This window comes from Erpetoichthys calabaricus, chromosome 10, assembly GCF_900747795.2.
Source record: "Erpetoichthys calabaricus chromosome 10, fErpCal1.3, whole genome shotgun sequence".
Lineage (NCBI taxonomy): Eukaryota > Metazoa > Chordata > Cladistia > Polypteriformes > Polypteridae > Erpetoichthys > Erpetoichthys calabaricus.
Window position 1 is genome coordinate 136771061 of NC_041403.2, and position 21536 is coordinate 136792596.

A 21536-nucleotide genomic window follows, 5' to 3' on the forward strand; every position below is an offset into this window, starting at 1 on the left:
GAAAAGTAGCAGAAACATTTCTCATGCCATTGATGAGCACAGTCTAGAGACAATTTAAACTAGAGCAAGAGTGCCCTCCAAAGGCACTGATCACCGTCAAGGCTAAGGCTAAGAAAATACAAAATGCTTTGTCCTCATTAAAAAACACCAATTAAAGGTGTCTTTTACGAATCACCTGAGGCAATTCTCCTTTAAGTTTTATTTACTGTTTTTTTTTATTAACTCCTTAAATTGAAAAATTTGGTCAGCAAAAGCCTCTTTCGAGTTAATGTTATATTGCTTTTGATTCAAGAAAGAAAAGGAACAATGTTTTTCAAATAAGGATTTTGCAGTCTTATTCAGAGATTTAAAGTCCTAATTCAGTTCATTCCATGATTAATAAGTATGATTTAGATCTTTAACAAGGTTATCAACAATAACAGTAAATGCATCAGCCACAAATATCTATTTGTGAGAAATATATATCTGACAATACTAAGATATCCTGTCATAAAGTATCTATCTATCTATCTATCTATCTATCTATCTATCTATCTATCTATCTATCTATCTATCTATCTATCTATCTATCTATCTATCTATCTATCTATCTATCTATCTATCTATCTATCTATCTATCTATCTATCTATCTTCTGAATTTGTTTTTAAAAAATTGACACTTAACATGCACTAGCGGAAGTACGCAGAATCACCAGGCTACATTTGTACAACAAGTTAAGGTAAGAAAACAAATATTTGAATTTTTTTGAAATTTTGACCTTTTTGTCATTGCTGACTGAACTGCAAGTGTCCATTCTGTTATCTACATTATTTCTCTATCAATTTCTCTGCTCTCATGAGTTGAGAATTTGTTCTTTTTGTGTAAAGACTGGATTTCATAATTGTGGTAACTACTTGCTGGGTTAGAATCATGAATGCCACTTTTTTGTATTTCCTAGTTTAGTGTGGTTTCATGTATAGGTTTTTAATCACACTTAATAAACTGGATGGATCATTGTGTAGTTGAACCCATGGACTATGGAAAATCGTATTTCATTCCGTTTCATTGTGTTTTAACTCTAGTAGTAACGATATTCAAGTATACAACAGCATTGGACTTTAAAAAATATAAGGTTTTGCCTTTTGGAAATTCAGCATGGCTGAAAGAACACAGGTGGCACGGTGGCGCAGTGGGTAGCGCTGCTGCCTCGCAGTTGGGAGATCTGGGGACCTGGGTTCGCTTCCTGGGTCCTCCCTGCGTGGAGTTTGCATGTTCTCCCTGTGTCAGCGTGGGTTTCCTCCGGGCGCTCCGGTTTCCTCCCACAGTCCAAAGACATGCAGGTTAGGTGGATTGGTGATTCTAAATTGTGCTTGGTGTGTTTGTGTGTGTGTCCTGCGGTGGGTTGGCACCCTGCCCGGGATTGGTTCATTCTAACACTATTTTTAATTAGTGACCAGTTTTTGTTTCTAATTAACTTCTTTTGAATTAATTTTATCTGACTTGCTCTTGAAGACTCAGACTTTCACTGCACAAACACCAGTCTCTATGTCTGGTCACTATTCAAGAAGTGGATGCAGAGGTGGTCCATTCCTACAAGTACTTGTGGTTTCACATCAATAACGGTTTGGACTGGCCTCAAAACAAAGAGGGACTATATAAGAAAGGGCAGAGCAGGCTCTTCTTTCATAGGAGACTGCATTCTTTTATTGTGGAAAGTGACATCCTTTTCACCTTCTATAATTCTGTAATGGCCAGTGCAATTTTCTATGCTGTATTGTGTTGAGCTTGGTAACATCACTTCAAGAGAAGCCCACCGAAATAACAAGATAAAAAATGGACAAGTTCAGTTATAGGACAAACTCTGGGACCCCTAGATGTCATAGCTAAGGAGAGAATGAAAACAAAAATGAGTGCCATTATGAACAATGCTGCACATCCTCTCTCTGATGTACTAACACTGCGGACTTTCAGCCAATCAATTATGCAGAAGATATACCAACAGCAATATGCCTGCATAATGCCACATTGCCAAATCAGAAGTTGTTTTTTACTTTATGGACTTTTTAGTCATTTTGTTGTGTATTAAGACCATAGTGTGTGTCTATATACACACATGTATATATCTATCTATATTTAATTATAGTCTATCTGTCTATCTATCTATCTATCTATCTATCTATCTATCTATCTATCTATCTATCTATCTATCTATCTATCTATCTATAGTCATATGAAAAAGTTTGGAAACCCCTCTTAATTCTTTGGATTTTTGTTTATCATTGGCTGAGCTTTCAAAGTAGCAACTTCCTTTTAATTTAGGACATGCCTTATGGAAACAGTAGTATTTCAGCAGTGACATTAAGTTTATTGGATTAGCAGAAAATATACAATATGCATCATAACAAAATTAGACAGGTGCAGAAATTTGGGCACCCCCAACAGAGATATTACATCAATACTTAGTTGAGCCTCCTTTTGCAAATATAACAGCCTCTAGATGCCTCCTATAGCCTTTGATGAGTGTCTGGATTCTGGATGGAGGTATTTTTGACCATTCTTCCATACAAAATCTCTCCAGTTCAGTTCAATTTGATAGCTGCCGAGCATGGACAGCCTGCTTCAAATCATCATCATAGATTTTCAAAGATATTCAAGTCAAGGGACTGTGATGGCCATTCCAGAATATTGTACTTCCCCCTCTGCATGAATGCCTTTGTAGATTTCGAACTGTGTTTTAGGTCATTGTCTTGTTGGAATATCCAACCCCTGCAAAACTTCAACTTTGTGACTGATGCTTGGACATTATCCTGAAGAATTTGTTGATATTGGGTTGAATTCATCTGACCCTCGACTTTAACTAGGGCCCCAGTCCCTGAACTAGCCACACAGCATGATAGAACCTCCACCATATTTGACAGCACGTAGCAGGTGTTTTTCTTGGAATGTGGTGTTCTTCTTCTGCCATGCAAAGCGCCTTTTGTTATGACCAATTAACTCAATTTTTTGTCTCATCAGTCCAAAGCACTTTGTTCCAAAATGAATCTGGCTTGTCTAAATGAGCATTTGCATACAACAAGCGACTCTGTTTGTGGTGTGAGTGCAGAAAGGGCTTCTTTTTTAATCCCTGCCATACAGTTGTTCTTTGTGCAAATTTTGCTGAATTGTAGAACGATGTACAGATACACCATCTGCAGCAAGATGTTCTTGCAGGTCTTTGGAGGTGATCTGAGGGTTGTCTAACCATTCTCACAATCCGGTGCATATGCCACTCCTGTATTTTTCTTGGCCTGTCAGACCTGCTGGTTTTAACAGCAGCTGTGCCTGTGGCCTTCGATTTCCTGATTCCATTCCTTACAGTTGAAACTGACAGTTTAAACCTCTGAGATAGCTTTTTGTAGCCTTCCCCTAAACCATGATACTGAACAATCCTTGTTTTCAGATCTTTTGAGAGTTGCTTTGAGGATCCCATGCTGTCACTCTTCAGAGGAGAGTCAAAAGGAAGCACAACTTGCAATTGACCACCTTAAATACCTTTTCTGATGATTGGACACACCTGTCTATGAAGTTCAAGGCTTAACGAGCTAATCCAACCAATTTGGTGTTGCAAGTTATCAGAATTGAGCAGTTACATGCATTCAAATCAGCAAATTTACTAGGGGACCCACATTTTTGCATAGCCATCTATCTATCTATCTATCTATCTATCTATCTATCTATCTATCTATCTATCTATCTATCTATCTATCTATCTATCTATCTATCTATTTTATATTTCCTGAACATTTTTTATTTCTGGAATGATCAAAAACTTGTTAGCTATAGCAATAATATTCAAAATTGTTAATTTTAAGGAAACTCCTACTAGAGTGACACCATCTGTCAGTTATTCAGGGTATTTCAAAAGATGGAGCTGGAAAATATGTTCTTCCACAACACCTAAGGACAGATCAGATTTCTGATCTCTGTGCTACTGTTTATTTAAAAAGAGAAAGTAATTGTACTTATGTATGTAAATGTTCCAGAGCAAAACATACTGCATTGTAAGTTGACTGTTGCTGTTATGCATTTGCAGATCTCTTAATGAGATGTCAGTCTTCCAGGACCCAATGCAAAGAAGCATTCCTTGGCATCATGTTGTCAACAATTAACTTCACAGTTGGGATTATGTTCTGAGGAGGATGCGCTTTGCTACTCCTAAAGGGTGGTTAAGGTCTCTTGGTGGTCTCCATGACTAGCTTTTTATATGATTCTCAGCTTTATACTAAAAACTCTCCTTCAAAATTTCATATATTTTCTCAATTTTATTTTAATAAGTGTTTCCAATATTCAGGCATCTTCAGAATCTCAGAAAATAAATAGAGTACTACTGGTTTGTGAGCAATGCACTGAAGCCATGAAAGCCTCCTGTCTGTAGCCCAGAGGCAGTGGCTGACATTGTAGATAGAAAAAAAAGTCCTCATAAATCAACACAGCGATGACCACTATAGATTGGAGTGTCACAAAAGTCAAGTCATTGTTTACTCCATGATTTGTAGGTTACTTTGTGTGCTACTGGGTACTTACCAAATGTGCGGGTTTTTAAAAAATAAGGGCATTTGACCAGTACACAAAGACAACACATTAACAGGTGAAACAAGAAATTGTAAAAGTCACTAACTCTAAAAGTCCAATGTTAAAATTTTATGCAACTAAACATCATTAAGATTGCAGAAAGAATTTTATATGATCCTTAATATACAAGCCAATTGCTTATTTTAGGAGCAGAGGCAATCAAATACGGTATTTTACGGTCTTCTTTCGTTTTCATCATTTATACATCTTGGAAGAACATGTCTAATCATTCTGGAAACAATTTTCATGTATTGCAGAGGGCTCAGTCCATCCTCAGTCAAGGAAGGTTATAGTTAGTGATGAGTGAAACAGGCAAGTTTCAAGTCAAATACAGCTTTGCGAAACTGACTCTGAAATCTGCAATTTTGCAATTGTGAACCATAAAACTCAGTAAAGAGTTTTTGAGGGTTTTAAAGATTTTTTTTTGTGGTGTGAAAGCAAGGAAAACTTCTGCTAAAGCCTTATTCACGCTTTTTTGTTAACCTGTGTTCTGTTCTGCAGCTGCATAAAGCATGTAATCCATATTGCATCAGTAAAATCAATTCTTTCTATACTTGTTGTTCACACCACTGTGGATTCTTTCTTTTTAAATGTGACATGCTGCATATTTTCCACAAGAAAACATACAAAAACACCATTGTGCATATCACTGTTTTTTCTTCACAGAAACTCTCAGCACATGGAAAGTTGCCACTGCCAAACCCCTCAACCCCCTTTCTGCCTAATTCAGTTCCTGTCTTATCTTAGTTGGTGATATGCCCACTTCATGTAATATTTTTTTTAGTTTCTTTTACACAAGAATATCTTTATTTAAATACTAAATGATAGGCAGTCGCATGCGGAATTAATGCAAGAAAACATTTTCAGACAGGAAGTAAATGTCTTTCTTATTGTGTGAATGGCACAAGTGTGAATTTGTGGAGTTGCTTAACTGCAAACAACTACCTGATTTAACACTAAATACTGTAAATGTTTCAGCAATACTTCTCAATTAAGACAAAATATTTAGTCCTGTGAAGTAAATTTAAATGCATCACCATCTCAAACTCCTAGGCATGAACATTGGCAGATGCATCACAAAATCACACATTTTCAAAATATCTGTATCAAATAACTGAATTAAAACTAAGCAGGTATTTTGGTAATAGGTTTCTGTTACTGGATTGCATGCAGCACCCTGTCTGCTGCTTGACTGTGTGTTTGTTCTTCTTCCCTTACACCCACTGCTGCTGGGATAATCACTGGCTCCCTGTGGCCCTAAACTCGGAGTAGGAGTAACTGCATATAAATGTAAAGTCTTTTCAGTTCATTTCTCTTGATTACATGCTATACATGTGCTTAAGCTGTTCTTCCTAGCTGTCTCTAGACAACCAGATCATACATTTGCATAATTTTGCATGTATAGGAACAGAGTGTTTTTTTTTTGTTTTTTTTTTTTCAAAGTGGTTTTTTTTTTGAGTGATGGGAATAATCTTCTGTAAATATCATAAAGATACTATCACATATCACTTGTTTATCAATACTTGTTTATAATCTTGGAATTGTGTAGAGTGCTGTTTGAATTCATAGAGAGTCCAGAATTGTCCTAGCACTAAAGTCATAGAAAACATTCTGAAGAAATAACAGTCACCTCACAACACCAGAATACCTCACAACTCTCAAAATGGTAAGAGGAAATGTCAATCATATTTTCTCTGAAAACACTTTTTTAAAGCACATGAAAAATATTTGAAACACACTGGAAATTTCCTAAAAACATCTGAAGAAAACAACATTAAAAATATTGAAAAACAGCAAATAACTGCTGGAAATTTACAACGTTCAAGTGTGAATTGGCCCATAGACTTTCTGGCCAGTCGATGAGAGTGCAAACTGATATCAATCACAACCCAATGAAATGCTTTTTAATACTCCGATTCAAAGAGACAGCTTCTAGACTGCACGGAATCAAGTTTAGTTCAGTCTATATTTACAATATATAACACCTTTCACATCTTAATAAGATGTTTTATACATGCACTTTAGTCACTGTATGGTTTTTACTTGAAGTTTCTATTTTTGAGGCATTCTAGATGTTTGGGTTTTATGTTAAGAAACTTTATTTGTATTCTCATCTTGTTCATTGCCTACAGGGCTCGTAGGATGTGTCAAGTAACCACAATTATGGGATCAATTCCACATTTGGATGTGGCAATATAAATGTGGAGGAAACTCAATGTTACTTTTTCCCTCGGTTGGATAAACAAAACTTTGATTTCTTTAGTGATAGTTAAAAACTACTGAATTGTCTTACCTTCATCTTTTGGTTACCTGTGTGTTTGTATTTTTTAGTTACAGTACGCTCCCAGCTATGTCTCACTATGAGTCTTGTCTCACAATAATTCTCAGACTCTGTCCATCATAACCACATCAGACTGGCTGGTAGGGCAGCATGGTTTGTCAAACACAAATCAGAAATTTGCAAAGAGAAAGAGTGGCAGGCTGCAGGAACTTTTGCCCAGTCGGGATGTCCAGAGTGTGGAAGGACTTGGGGAGGGGGAGAGTATTTTTGGGACAGTTTCTACCCTGGGCAGACAGAGGGCAGCCCACCTGGTTTCCAACAGGGCACATGGACCTTTCCAGGGCCTTATTTGGCCACACTTCCGCCACACCCAGAAGTGTAGCTGGAAGAAGCTCGTTAGGCACCTGGAGTCCTTCCGGGTGCTCTATAAAAAGGGGCCAGTCTCACCATTCGATGGCCAGAGTTGGGAGGAAGAGGACAAAGCCTGAGGAGGAGTGGAGGGAGAAGGACTGGTGGCAAGAAGGGACTGTTGTGTTGGTGATTTGTACATAGTGTGTTTTATTGTAAATAAACCGGGTGTTGTGTTGAACTTGTGTCCTGCCTGTGTGTGTCTGGGTTAGTACATGCCCTGGTGACTCACAAAATAAAAACCACACACTACATAAATTGTGTAATACATACATTGCATAGTTAATTACCATGTATATTGCAAAAATGTCAAAGGAAAAGGCAAAACACAAAATTTGTGAAGTCAGCTTATTGTGTTTGTTTACAAGAAGACCATTAACAACTGAGAACATTAAACATTCAATAGTCTGCCAGTCACACATCCAAGTGCTTTGCTACCAGAATCAATTCTAATTTAATTTACTTTCAAATCATTACGGATTCTCCATTTTCCCCCTTTTTTAATTTTAACTTTTCTTTTACTATTTCTAAAGTACCTTAAGGTACATGTTTATGTGAAAATGTGCTATATACACGTTGTTGTTGCTCTTTAGTGAGTAATGACATACGAAGACAAGAATTTGCTTGTCTTCAGTCAAAAAGATAAGCTGAGAAAAATAATGTTTGGGCCTGAGAGAAAAACTGTGTGATCAATAGCTCTTTACAAGCAAATACAATATGCCGAAAGACTTGCCAAAAGAAAAAAATGTGCCTTTAAAGGGATAAATTCTACTAGAGACTCGAAAGTTGTATCTATCACCCAGGAAATGTGCAGCAAAGACCTGTGGCAGCAAAAACCTTTGGTATTACCATAATCAGTTTAATTAAGTAGTGATAATTCTTGTGACTTGAGGCTTAGAATATAATAAATTGTTAACATTTTGTTTGTAAACGCTGTGAAATTTATTGAACTATCTTAGCAAGAGGATAAATCACTCTACTTGTTAATCCTGTAATCTTCTTAGTTGTGGCTTAACACAAGAGTTATTTAGCCAGAAGACAAAAGCTCCACACTAAAACACAATTTAAAATCACACATATTTAAAGTGTAAGTAAATCTAAGAAGAGCTGAAAGGCAGCAAGCTAAATTATAATTCTTTATGGAGAACTTGATATTTCTTTAAAATCATTCATATTTCATCCTGTAATATGACTGAGGTTCTGACTGAGTGAATTTGGAAAGTATAGTTTTCGAACCCCTTTATTTTCTGCACATTTTATGGTGCTGTAGATTTAATTTGAAATGGATAAATGTGCCATTTTTGTCCAACAATCTACACTCAATAACCCCTAATGACAAAGTGAAAACATGTTTTCAGAAAGGTTTGTAAATTCGTGAAAAATCAAAAACTGAAATCTCTCATTCATTGAAAAATTCAGTAGATGACTCTTTGGCAGAAATTACAGCTTTGACTCTTCTTTGGAAAGTCTATACAAGCTTTGTACACCTGGATTTGACCAGTTTATCCCATTCTTCACAGCAGATCCTCCCCAGCTCTGTTGAATTGGAAGGGAAGTATCTGTAAACTGACATCTTCAGGTCTCTCCACACATGTTCTATGCGGTTTATGTCTGTGCTTTGGCTGGGCCACTATAGGATAGTCATAGACTTGTCCCAAAGGCAATCCAGTGTTAACTTGGTGCTATGGTTTGAGTCACTGCCATGCTGAAAGATGAACCATCACCTCAGGCTGAGGTCACATGCACTCTGGAGCAGGTATTCTCTAAGAACCTCTCAGTATCTGGCTTCATTCATCCTTCCCCTCAACTCTGACTAGTTTCCTGTCCCTGTCACTAAGATCACCCTCATAACATGGCACTTCCATCACCATCCAAGATGAGAGATGTACACTATAAGAAGCATAGTTGCAAATTACTAATACATAGTTTTACATGGATCATGTATAAGTGTGTGACTATATGTGGTTGATGGAGAAGTTCAGTTCAATCAGTGGTGATTTCTATTATAGGAAGGGACAGTAATCGCTGTGCATTTAATAGGCTGACTGCTTTGGAGTAAACTACTGAGGGCAGAGGAGTGAAAATGTTAAGGCCAGGGCGGGTTGGATCTTTACAAATATTCTTTGCTTTTCTTCTGCAACAGGTAGTGAATATATCTTCCAGTTATGGTAGCTGAGTGCCATCAATTCTCTGAACCATTTTGATAATACACTGGAGGGTCTTCCTGTTCTTAGAGGTGCTGCCAGAGTACTACGCTATAATGCAGTACTTGATGACGGACTCTATGGTGAACCTGTAAAAGCTAACCAGCAGCTGCTGTGAGAGTTGTGCCTTCTTCAGGATCATCAGAAAGTGAAGCAGCTGAAGACCTTTCTTGGCCATTGTTGTCATGTTTGTTGTCCATGACAGGTCCTGGCTGATGTGGACTCCCAAGAATCTAAAACTCTGGACTGTCTCCACCCTCTCGTTGTTAATGCTTTTGGGATGATGACCATTGTAGTTCAGTCTCCTGATGTCCAGAATTAGTTCCTTTGTTTCCTTGGAATTGAGTGCAAGGTTGTTGTTCTGGCTCCAACTCTCCAATTTCTTAACTTCTCTATATGGTGCTTCGTCATTATTGGAGATCATGCCTATCGCAGTGATGTCATTTGCAAACTTAATTATGATGTTACTGTAGTATCATGGGTAGATTTGCAGTTGTTTGTGAAGAGAGAGTAAAGGAGAGGGCTCAGCACACAGCCCTGCGGTACCCCAGTATTCAATATTATGGATGATATACTTTGTGGTTTGCTATTGGGAAAATCCAAAATCCAGTTGCACAGGTGTGAGTTGAGACCCAAGTTGTTTAGTTTAATAGTTGTTGGGGGGATGCTGTTGAAGGCGGAGCTGTAGTCGATAGACAGCATCTGCACATAGCTGTCCCTCTGCTTTAGGTGTAACAGGACAGTGTGATGGGCAAGTGAGACAGTGTCTGTTTGCCCTGTAAGTGAACTGGTATTACTCCAGGGAGGAGGGGAAGTTGAGGACATGTTGCTCAAAACACTTCATAACAATATGGGTTCAAGGCCACCGGGCGATAATCGCTAAGGGACAGGCAATGGTGAGGATGATTGTAGCCCACTTGAGGCAAGTGGGGACAGGGGCCTATCCTGGATAGATATTAAACAGGCTGGTGAACACTGCTTTCAGCTGTTTCAGACAATGCTTTGGGACCCATCCAGGAACCCCATCAGGGCCAGCTGCCTTATTAGGATTGATGTGGCTTAGAGCCCGTCTCACCTGCATTCAGCACCAGAGTGCATAATGGGGCATCTTACTGGGTTAGTTTGGTGGTAGGTTGGTTGCCGTCCTTGTCAAACCATGCAAAGAAATGATTGAGGTTATCAGGAAGAAATGAGTTTACAATGTTTTTTGAACAGGTGTTACCCTTGTAGTCTGTGGTGGACCTAATGCCCTGCCTCATGCATCTGGAGTGAGCGCTCTTGAAATGCTCCTCTATGTTTGCTTTGTAGTAGTGCTTTTCCTCCTTAACGCCTTTCCTCAGATTGGACCTAGTTGTCTTTTATGCCTCTGGGTCTCCCATATGGAAAGCAATGCCACGTGCCTTCAATAGATCTTGGATCTCCTTGTTCATCCAGGTTTCCTATTAGGGAAAGTATGAATGTTCTTAGAAATGGTGACATTGTCCATACAGAAGTTAATGTAAGATGAAAGAGAGGAGGCATAGGCATTGTCTGTGTGATTGTCCTTTGTAGCTGCCTGTCTGAACAGTTCCCAATCCGTATCATCAAAATAGTCTTATAATTCAGTTATGGCTCCCTCAGGCCATATTCAGACTGTCTACACAATAGGTTTTGTCCTGGCAATAATGATATTAGGCAGGTGATGAGCAGTTCCTGGTCTTTGCCAGACATAATAATGGAGTTCTGCCAAAACAATTCAATTTTTGTCCCATCAGACCACAGAATTATTCTCCTCATACTCTCAGAAACCTTTAAAATGTCATATGCATTTTACTCAAGAGTGGCTTCAGACTAGCCTCTCTAACATCAATGCCTAATTGATGGAGTGCTGTTAAGATGGTAGTCTTTCCACAGGTTAACCCATATCATGCATAGGGCTTCTAAAGATCTGCTAGAGTATTCATTGTGTCCTTGGTTTTTTTCCCCGACCATGGCCCTTCTTGCCTGGTTACTCAGTTTGGCTGGATAGACAACTCTCGGTAGAGCCCTGGAGGTTCCAGTTCACAAATATTGACTCCACTGAGCTCATGGGAACACTTAAAGCTTTAGGTTTTATAGCATTGCCCTTATCTATGTCTCATCATAATTTCATCCCAAGAGTCTTCAGGGAGTTCCTTGGACTTCATGGCTTGTTTTTGACTGGATGTGTAGTGTGAGTTGTGGACCTTATATACACAGGTGTGTGTCTTTCCAATCTTTTCAATTTGTCACAAGAAGACTCCAGTCAAGCTCTAAACACATCTCAAGGAGAATTATAGCAAAAACGATGTACCTGATCACAATTTGCGGGGCCTCAGCAAAGGTTATGAATGAAAGATTTCAGTTTTTGATAGGTATTAAATTTGCTCACTTTTCTGTTTTTACTTTGCCATGATGAGTTGCTGATTGATGGGCAAAAAAAAAACAAATTTACGCATTTAAAATTAAATCTACTACACACTAAAGTGTGCAAAAACTATAGTTTGAATATGTTCTGAATCCAGTGTATACTTAAAACATAACTGCAATCAAGAAATAAAAGATATATTTTTTTTAGCCCATGCTCAGTTAGTGTTTTTGTTGTTAGTGATATTCATAGAAGTTAACATAGACATGTGTGGGAATGACATATTCATATATTTCAGTACTAAAGGTCTAGAACTTACCAAACATGTGAGTATAGTGGGACTTATGGAATCTGATTTTAGGGGTACAAGGCAAATGAATTAGGTGTGACACAGCCACCTATGTGTTTCTCTTCCACACTCAGTTCAGAAGCAAATTGGCCTGGAAGAAGAATGATGACCTTGTCAAGGACTTTTACTCTAGCTCTGCCTCTTCTGGTCAAATCATACAAAGCTTCAGCACACCTGGAAAATGGTGTCAGGAATATTCAAAGCACCAAAGAAAGTGTGCTGGTGTGGCCAAGCTCAATGATTTAAACTTTTTTGTTTTTGTTTCTAGGCCAAACGCAAGTACCCCAACCTTTCTCTGATGCATTGCTGTCATTTTACAACCTCTGGTGAAAATATTTGGTAAAGCCTGATTTGACTTATTAAGCTGCAACTCAGGTTTGCATAAAATGACATTCCATCTAAATTTGATAATTTTTCACTCTAACTTTGAATCTAAGTACCTTCCAACTGCTTGTTATTTACAGAAATTAAATTAGTACACAGCAGAACTGCAGATTAAACCTTTTCCTACTGTTTTCTGTTGCGGCGGTATGTACTATAAAAGTTTCTCCTCAACATTTTTTACAGCCAGAACTGCAAGAAGAGTTCTGGTGCCACATTCAATTATGGATATAATTGGAAAAATTGCCTTTGTTTGAAAAATATTAGGAGGCAGGGAGTCAAGCTATGAGAATCAGTGGATGAATATCTTTATGTGATCTCAAATGCAGAAATAATTGAAGTTATCATAAAAGGAACAGACATAGAATATTATTCAACAATAAGTGTTTAAACAACATCAGCGATTTAGGGAGATGTTTATTTGATCTGGACTAGCTTTGCCCCTTAATAGTTTTAACTGTTCGTGGTGAAAGAAAAATGTATGGAGCAAATAATTCACTACAAGAGGAGAAATGATACTGCAGTGATACAAAGTTTGCATAAGTGGTGGACTTACTGAAATTCAGTACAGATAATGAATATGATACACTGTAATTAACAGAACTGGTGGATTCAGTGTTATGCTTTGTATTATATTGTGACAGTGATTTAAGTTGGCAGCACCTTATGTTTTGATCCACCATTACCGTTTTATTTTGTCTCATATTAGGTCTTATACATTTGTTATGTCATTTTTTTTTGTTGAAAGGCCATCTTCAACAGGTTCTAGTGCTACAAAAAGAATTGTCAAAGACCAATTTAATTACAGGACACTGCAGGGGAAAAGAGTTTTGTATATTGCCATGTTCTGAATTTCAATATAAATGAATACACCTTCAGACCTCAAACTGCAAATAGAATATAAGCCCAGTAGTGGCTTTCAAACTAAATGGATGATGCATCCATTTTTAATTCAAGAGCACATTTGAACTGTCTCCTGAGCGCTTTGAGTAGTGAGAAAAGCGCTATATAAATGCAAAGAATTATTATTATTATACTCACTCATACCAGGGTAGTTTATAGTTCCCCAATTAATCTAATAAGAAAATATTTCATACATGGGTGGAAAGCCTGAAGTACCAGGAAGAAAAACCTACATGGATGGACAAGGGAAGAAGTTACACATTTCACTCACCAGGCCAAGATGGTGAAGCAACACCACCACTCCACCTCACCTCATCATGGAAAGGCTACAAGGGACAACCTTCTCAAAACATATACATTTTCTTACCCATACAGATTGTGTCTGATATAATTCTGTTTTGCTCCGACATTTAACAGCACTCGAGATATACACTTTCTTCTATACTGTACTACTGTCGCATTTCTTATTGATAGCCACCCTTACCCACTGACTAATACATATGGTCTCCAGTAGAGGAATGAATCCAATTCTCTTTTACTCTGACCTTCATCAGCACTAGAGGTATACAGCCCATACTTTATTTTAAATCATGGACTGTATCATTTCTCTACAATTTGCACTTTATTCTATAAGATATTACCATATCAATTTTAAATAGTCAGAATTTTATTCTCTATGTAATGCTATTGTTTAGAAATCTTTACACTCCTGACATCAGGAAGGGATAGTGAAGCATTTGTCAGAGATGGACAGGGTCCTTGTACGGACAGGTCACCTCTTTACTGAGGGGACCGGGAGAGCAAGCATGAACAGAACAGTATACTACATGGCAGCCCCCATGGGAGGCAGTGATGTCTCGGATTCCTGCAGGGATCCATGGGAGATGGAGTTCTCTACAACCCTGTTGGGATTCGGGGGTGTTCCTGAGCCATGTGGGCAGTTCTTCTGCCACAGCTGGAAGTACAGCTGGAAATAGGTCATCACACACCTGGAGCACTTCCAGGTGGGCTATAAAAGGAGCCAGCAGCCTCCACTCTGGATGCCGGAGTCGGGAAGAGAGGGATTAAGCTTGCCGGAGAGGAGTGGAGGAGAAAGAAGGGGAAAGTAAAGTATTGTCTACAGGTGATTTGTGCTTTGGCCTGTGTTGTGGGCTCATGGGGATGGGGAAGACATTCCACATGAGTGAAGAAAAATAAAAAGCATCTTTGTTTTTAGAGGTGTGCTTCCCGTGTCTGTCTGTGTCGGGTTAAGCGCTGGTATAGCGGCATTGTCACACCTGCTTTTGCATAACAAATGATTGCTGCCTGATACACCCTAAAATGACAATGATTCCATCGTGTGATTAGTTGTTTAAATTTCTGCACTGACTCAAACAGATATTAAGGTGTTTTTAGAAAGAGGGCCAGGAGAGAAAATCGTTAACCAGTAATCACAGCCTATTTTTTGTCAAACCAAGGAAAGATAGATAGATAGATAGATAGATAGATAGATAGATAGATAGATAGATAGATAGATAGATAGATAGATAGATAGATAGATAGATAGATAGATAGATAGATAGATAGATAGATAGAAAATCTCAATAAATACATAAATTTACATACACATACACACACTATAATATGAACGCACACCAGAATGACTAAAAAGCTTCTGACTTGTTAGTTACAGTCCCAGTGAGGTATTATAAAGACACATTGCAGCTGATTGCCAATAATACATACTTTTAAATTCAGTCTTGGATAGTGCAGACATCTCCACACTGACCTTTATACAGTTGTGTCAATGGCATCATGTGCCACAAAATCCTGTGGAATGCTGGGGAACATCACCATGGAAACGAGCAACACAAAAACTCATGAAAAATACCAAACTATCTCAGGACATCTTAAATCAAAAAGTTAATGTCAGAACTGAAATTTTTAATTGAAAAAAAAAAGAAAGATAAATACTAATTGTAGCAGTTTCTAACTCTCATAGTGACTTTCCACAGTCTATAAGATGATTAATTTCTCTCATCCATCCATCCACCCTCCAACCCGCTGAATCCGAACACAGGGTCACGGGGGTCTGCTGGAGCCAATCCAAGCCAACACAGGGCACAAGGCAGGAACCAATCCCGGGCAGGGTGCCAACCCACCGCAGGACACACACAAACACACCCACACAACAAGCACACACTAGGGCCAATTTAGAATCACCAATCCACCTAACCTGCATGTCTTTGGACTGTGGGAGGAAACCGGAGCGCCCGGAGGAAACCCACGCAGACACGGGGAGATCATGCAAACTCCATGCAGGGAGGACTCGGGAAGCGAACCCAGGTCCCCAGGTCTCCCAACTGCGAGGCAGCAGCGCTAATTTCTCTCATAGCAACATGAATTAACAACTGCAGAGTCTTCCTTTAAAATATTTGAGTATTGTTAGAAAACTCATATTGGGTACAAGAAGTATACAAAAACAGCAGTGCCAGAGTATTTGCATACAAAAATATTAGGTTTGGGACTGGGAGGTACATGACGACCCACTACACCCCATACCCACCAATCCTCCCAAAACACCCCAACCACTAAGCTCCCATTACAGGGTCTTTAAAGTGAAATCCAGTTTATAGATGGTACTCAGAATTGGTCAGAATCCTATCATGAAATTTGAAAACTAGTAGAAAATCAAATGAATACTGGTGAAATTGCATCTTGTAGTTTAAAAGTGATGAGTGTCCAGGATTATGAGATTATGAGACCTACAAAATTAACCTCTTCAAAGCCCTCATCCCAACACAATAAAAATAAAAATAAACAAAATAGCATAATTGCTTGTACAGCCAATGAAATCCCTATCTGTGTACAGTAGCTATTCCACCACCATCAGGTTTAAGATATGCATACAAAAAGGCAAACAGTTTATTAACATGATTAATTACAAGCGTGTTGTATAGAGGTTTTTGGTTTTATCTATCTTATATGACAATGCTGTGGCCATGACCTAAAAAGCCTAATTATGTCCACATTGCTTTCTACTTATTTACTGGAATGCCCTGTGAAGGAGAAAAAATTGAGGAGATGTTTCACTTACAGGATGAAGGTCATCCATACTAACTGGAAGTTCTCTGATAGTGAGCAATAAATCAAGTCGATGAGTTAAGTGTGGAATATTACACATCTAAAAGGAAGAGGAAAAAAACAGCTATTAGAAAATTCTTAGAAACTTTAGGGTTTGTACTGTTACAAAATATTTCATTAAGAATTATTAAAAGTGATTGCAAACATAATGCATATGAAAATAAAAATATCATCGAATGGAATGATAATTATCCTTCTAAGGTTGACATTAAGCATACTGTTGCAATTAACTGTGGTAAATCACCTTTGACATACATAGCTAATAACAAAATGAAATAACATCCTTTAAATGAGAATTTTACTGTAGTCCTGGGTCAGATTCTGAATTTTCTCCCCATGTCTGTTGGCTTTTCTTCACAAATCTTAAAGATGTCTATGTGACTGCCAAATCCAAAACTAACTAACCGCATGGGCCCTGCTGGCTCCTTACCCAGTGCAGTGCTGCTGGGTATGCTCTGACCCTCCATGACCTGAATTAAGTGGGTTTAAGAATGTTAACAACAAGTCAAACAAAATCTCAGTCAAATACGATAACTGTAGAACTAGAGTTATACCAGGTACAGAATAGGTTAGTGTGCTGCTGCATAAAAATCTGTTTACAACTAATATCTGTTACTTTACTAAAGTGTAGATTTTTCCTTCTGCATCAAACTAATAACATATATAAATATTTTATATGGCATATGAAAATTTTCTATAAGACTTGAAGAGTTTCTGCAGGTTATACTGTTGGTTATATTTTTTAAAACAGTTTTTCATTGCTTAAAAACTGACTGCTTAATCAACAGCATACTAGACATATTTAACTGCTCAACTGATTCTATTATTTTTCCAAATCCTTTAAACAGATGGTAGTCAAACCTCCAAGATAGATAATAACCTTAAATGGTCTTTGGAGGTACATTTTAGAGTCTAATCTACCTTTTTTAATACAATTCTTATTTTTTTTTAATTAATATTCTATTTTTGAAAAATACAAGTACGAGACCTGGTCATACTGTAGTAACTGTTTTGGTCAAAGTAGTTAAAGACTAATGGCTTGATGTGGGGGCAGATCACATATCAGGCACTGTTTACACTAATATGTTTTTATTTATAAAGGCAGACATTTGTCTCCATTTTTGCCTTTTGTCCAATGAAAACAAATATTTTTGAAATGCTGCCAGAACCGGAGACATTTGAAATGAAAATGCACACTCTACTGCACACAAGAAAAACGTATTTCAACAAAGCAAGCACTGAAAAGATTGCTTTTTCCACTGAGCTTGTTATGTTGCTTACATGTATGCATCTAACTTGCATTTTGTGTGATTGTTAGATATCATGGTCAAGTGACTACTCACACTGCATGAAAGAGTTACTAGTAATAGATTATATGTGCTCGGTGCTCGGACTATACACATATGATACACACTCACTGAGGTTACTGCTCAATGAATTTTGGGAAATTCAAAAGTGACATCAGAATATCCTCAAGACACTTCCTGTGACCTTCTGTAGTGTGTTTTCTTTGCAGTGTTTCAAATCCCCCACAGAAAAGTGAGAACACACTCTAAGGCATATGACTGCATGAGAAAATTCACTTTACAAAACAGCCGACTGAAATTTCTGACAAGACAGAAATTCTTCTGATTGTGTGGATGCCCAGTTCTGAGTGGCAACAGGGCACCACAACCCCTCTCACAATGATATAAAACCACAGTCGATGAAGTTTATGTTTTGAGCTTATTCGGAAAATCAGTCGACAACGGCAAATTGGAGTTAAAACCTTGCTGTAATCACAGTGTATTGCCCAGTACTGTATCTATTCTGCGCCCATGCTCAGTATAGGCACTATATTTTCAGTTGTTTTAGTATGGGTGAAAATGTCATAGTGTTGATGTTGCCTCAAAGATCTGAATACAATCAACACATTCTTTTCAAAATGTTGTACTATTTTTGACCTAAACACATTTTGCATATCTTGTCTCAATTGCTGATATATAATTGCATCTTTGGATATTCTGAGCTGTAAATGATAAGTCAAAATTGATTTCCTTATTTAAATAATTTGATTTCCAACAGAGAGGTATGAAGACTATCCTTTTCTTGAGGCTGAAAGTGCCAATAAAAAATGATTGCAGTCAGAAAAACCTATTCATTGTAAGCATAAATAAATTACTAGGAATACTAGCAACCTGCTTTCAATATACCCTTTTTTAAAATGGTTGCAGTCACCATTATATGAGGCATAAGTCAGGTGTATAGGGAACGCCATCAAAAAGAAAGAACTCCAGATGTCTTAAAGCGTGTTCTTCTCACTTTTCTGGAGAGGACATGAAATACTGCAATGAAGACACACCCTAGATGGTCACAGGAAGTGTCTGGAGGAGTGCCCATCCCAGTAAGGTCAAAGGACAACCTCTTACAGTCTTGAGAAGCAGAACTGAAATAACTAAGCCCTCAAGTAGCAAAGCTTCAGTTCAGTTCGGCTTGTGTCCAGTCCAGGAGTTATTTGGGAAGCCAACTTTGAAAGAGATTTAATTCTACAAAACATTTTGGAGTCTAGTTCAATTGCCTAAAATTTAAAATTAGAACGAATTAACAGTCTAGGACTCCTGGAAATCATGGAATGTGGTGCTATTTTGTTTCGAACTGTTCTTTTGTCAGTCTAAGGATGGAACATATCTTAACACATTCTGGTTGACTGAATGCCTCCATATAGGCACATAATATTTGAAAATTAGGGTACATGACTCTATATATGAAGCTAATGTCTCAGTGTGTTCTTAACATGTGGATGGACGGCTGGGGCCCTTGCCCAGCCGGAACACCTCGATGGTGGAAGGACCAGGAGAAAGATGATACCTCCCCCAGGACAGGAGAGAGCAGCCCCCCTGGGTTGCATCGGAGCCACAGGCTTAGAGATTGGAAGCTCAACCCTGCTGGGGGCCATGGCTACCACCTGGACAGTCTTGGAGGCCTGGACTGCAGCACTTCCGCCACACCCAGAAGTGCTGCCAGAAAAGAATCCGCTACACCTGGAGGACTTCCGGGTGCCTATGCAGCACTTCTGCCACACTTGGGAGTGCTGCTGGGAGTGCACCTGGGATAATTACGGGTGCAGTATAAAAGAGGCCGACTCACTCTGTTCAAGGAGCCTGAGTTGGGAGGAGGAGGACACAGCTTGCAGGAGAGGAGTGGAGGCAGAAGAAAAGAGAAAGAAAGAGAGAGGAAAAGGACTGAGCAATAATTGTGGCCATTTGGTGCAGTATAAAGACAAAAGGAAAGAAATAACAACATGCGTGCTTAGCACTTGTGTCACTATGCCTGTCGGTGTCTGGGCTGACTTCCACACGTCACATAAAAGATTTTTTGTTATTAAGGAGATTTATTGCAGAGAAAGTAGTTTCCATGAATTTGTTACTTTACCCACTTATTTAGGATGGCAGTGTTATCCATTTTTTAATTTATAAGTTGCTTAATGGAAACCTTACCTCTTTCATGTACTGGTCAACAACATGGAGCTCAGAATCTGAGCTCTTACAAGACCTGTACATTTCTATGTCATCAGGAGTAGGCAAATATCTGTAAAAAAAACAAAAGGGGAGATGGTTAAAATCTATGACATCCATTCATTCAGGTCATTCAACGGATTACAAGCTAAAGTTTCAATGAATCACATTCACAGTTCATGTTTTCTGTGCCCACTATAAGCACACTAGCAAAGTTGTTCCCATGCAAAATCATTCAGTACCACTTGATTCAACCCTTTGCTTCTGTGGAACACATGAGGACGATTTTCAGACGAGTCAACTGGCCCAAATTAGAGTGTGTGCTAAAAACACTGAAAGACTAAATAGCTAGCATTTTTATTGATGTTGTAATATCTCACTGAGAGAATCTAAGGTCCCTGCTTATAGCAAAAAGACATTATCTGTCCCTATGAAAAGGAAAATAAAAGTGGCCACTTTAAAATATTACCAACTGGCACACTCATTCACATTGTGAGTACGAATTACTAGTGTAGCACATATAAACATAATATTTTAGCTAGCATGGACCAATTCCACTACGCTTATTACCACAACTGGTCCACAGGACATACATTTCATACCATCCTGGCACACCTAGATAACAAAACTTTTATGCTACAGTACAGTTCATAGATTACATCTTAGCATTTATCTACAACTACTTTTTGGACTTTCCAATTTGCAGACCCAAGCATATGCAGACATCACATCCTCAATATTAACCCTCAAAACAGGGACAGCCAAGGTTAGTTTGCTGAACACTCTGATATACAGTACATCAAACTCACCTATGAACATGTGGGAAAGTGCAGCTCCAACTCCACTGGCAAATTTGTTTAAGACACCACCATTGTAGGCCTAATCACTAATGATGAGATGCTTACAAGGAACAGATCTACATATTGACAGTGTTTTTAGATCAACAACCTCTCTGTAGCCTGCTTAGCGTTATATTTACCCCCACAAAATCAAGTCAAAAATGCTGAATTTTTTTCAACAAGAAAAAACATTATTATGTGTAACAGAAAGATGTAAATATCAAAACTTCAACATAAACATTGGGAAATGTATGTGTAATGATCACTACTGTACTAAAGCAGTTTTAGTAGATAGATAGATAGATAGATAGATAGATAGATAGATAGATAGATAGATAGATAGATAGATAGATAGATAGATAGATAGATAGATAGATAGATAGATAGATACCTTATTAATTCCAAGAGGAAAATCACATACTCCAGCAGCATAAAAAACTGATGAAAAACAATATTAAATTAAAGAGTGATAAAAATGCAGGTAAAACAGACAATAATTTTGTATAATGTTAACGTTTACCCCAACCGGGTGGAATTGAAGAGTCGCATAGTGTGGGGGAGGAATGATCTCCTCAGTCTGTCAGTGGAGCAGGACAG

The 21536-nt window shown here is 38.2% G+C and overlaps 1 protein-coding gene across 2 annotated transcripts in view; it reads right to left on the reverse strand.

Annotated features, from left to right (window-relative positions):
- Positions 1-21536, reverse strand: part of LOC114659434 (formin-H) — a 235050-nt gene that overhangs the window by 97568 nt on the left and 115946 nt on the right. For both annotated transcript variants that reach the window (XM_028811923.2, XM_051933105.1), the window contains 2 exons: positions 20083-20173; positions 16560-16646 (listed from right to left, as the gene is read on the reverse strand). In XM_028811923.2, coding sequence (XP_028667756.2) covers positions 16560-16646; positions 20083-20173 — 178 coding nt within the window. The remainder of the gene's footprint in view (positions 1-16559; positions 16647-20082; positions 20174-21536) is intronic.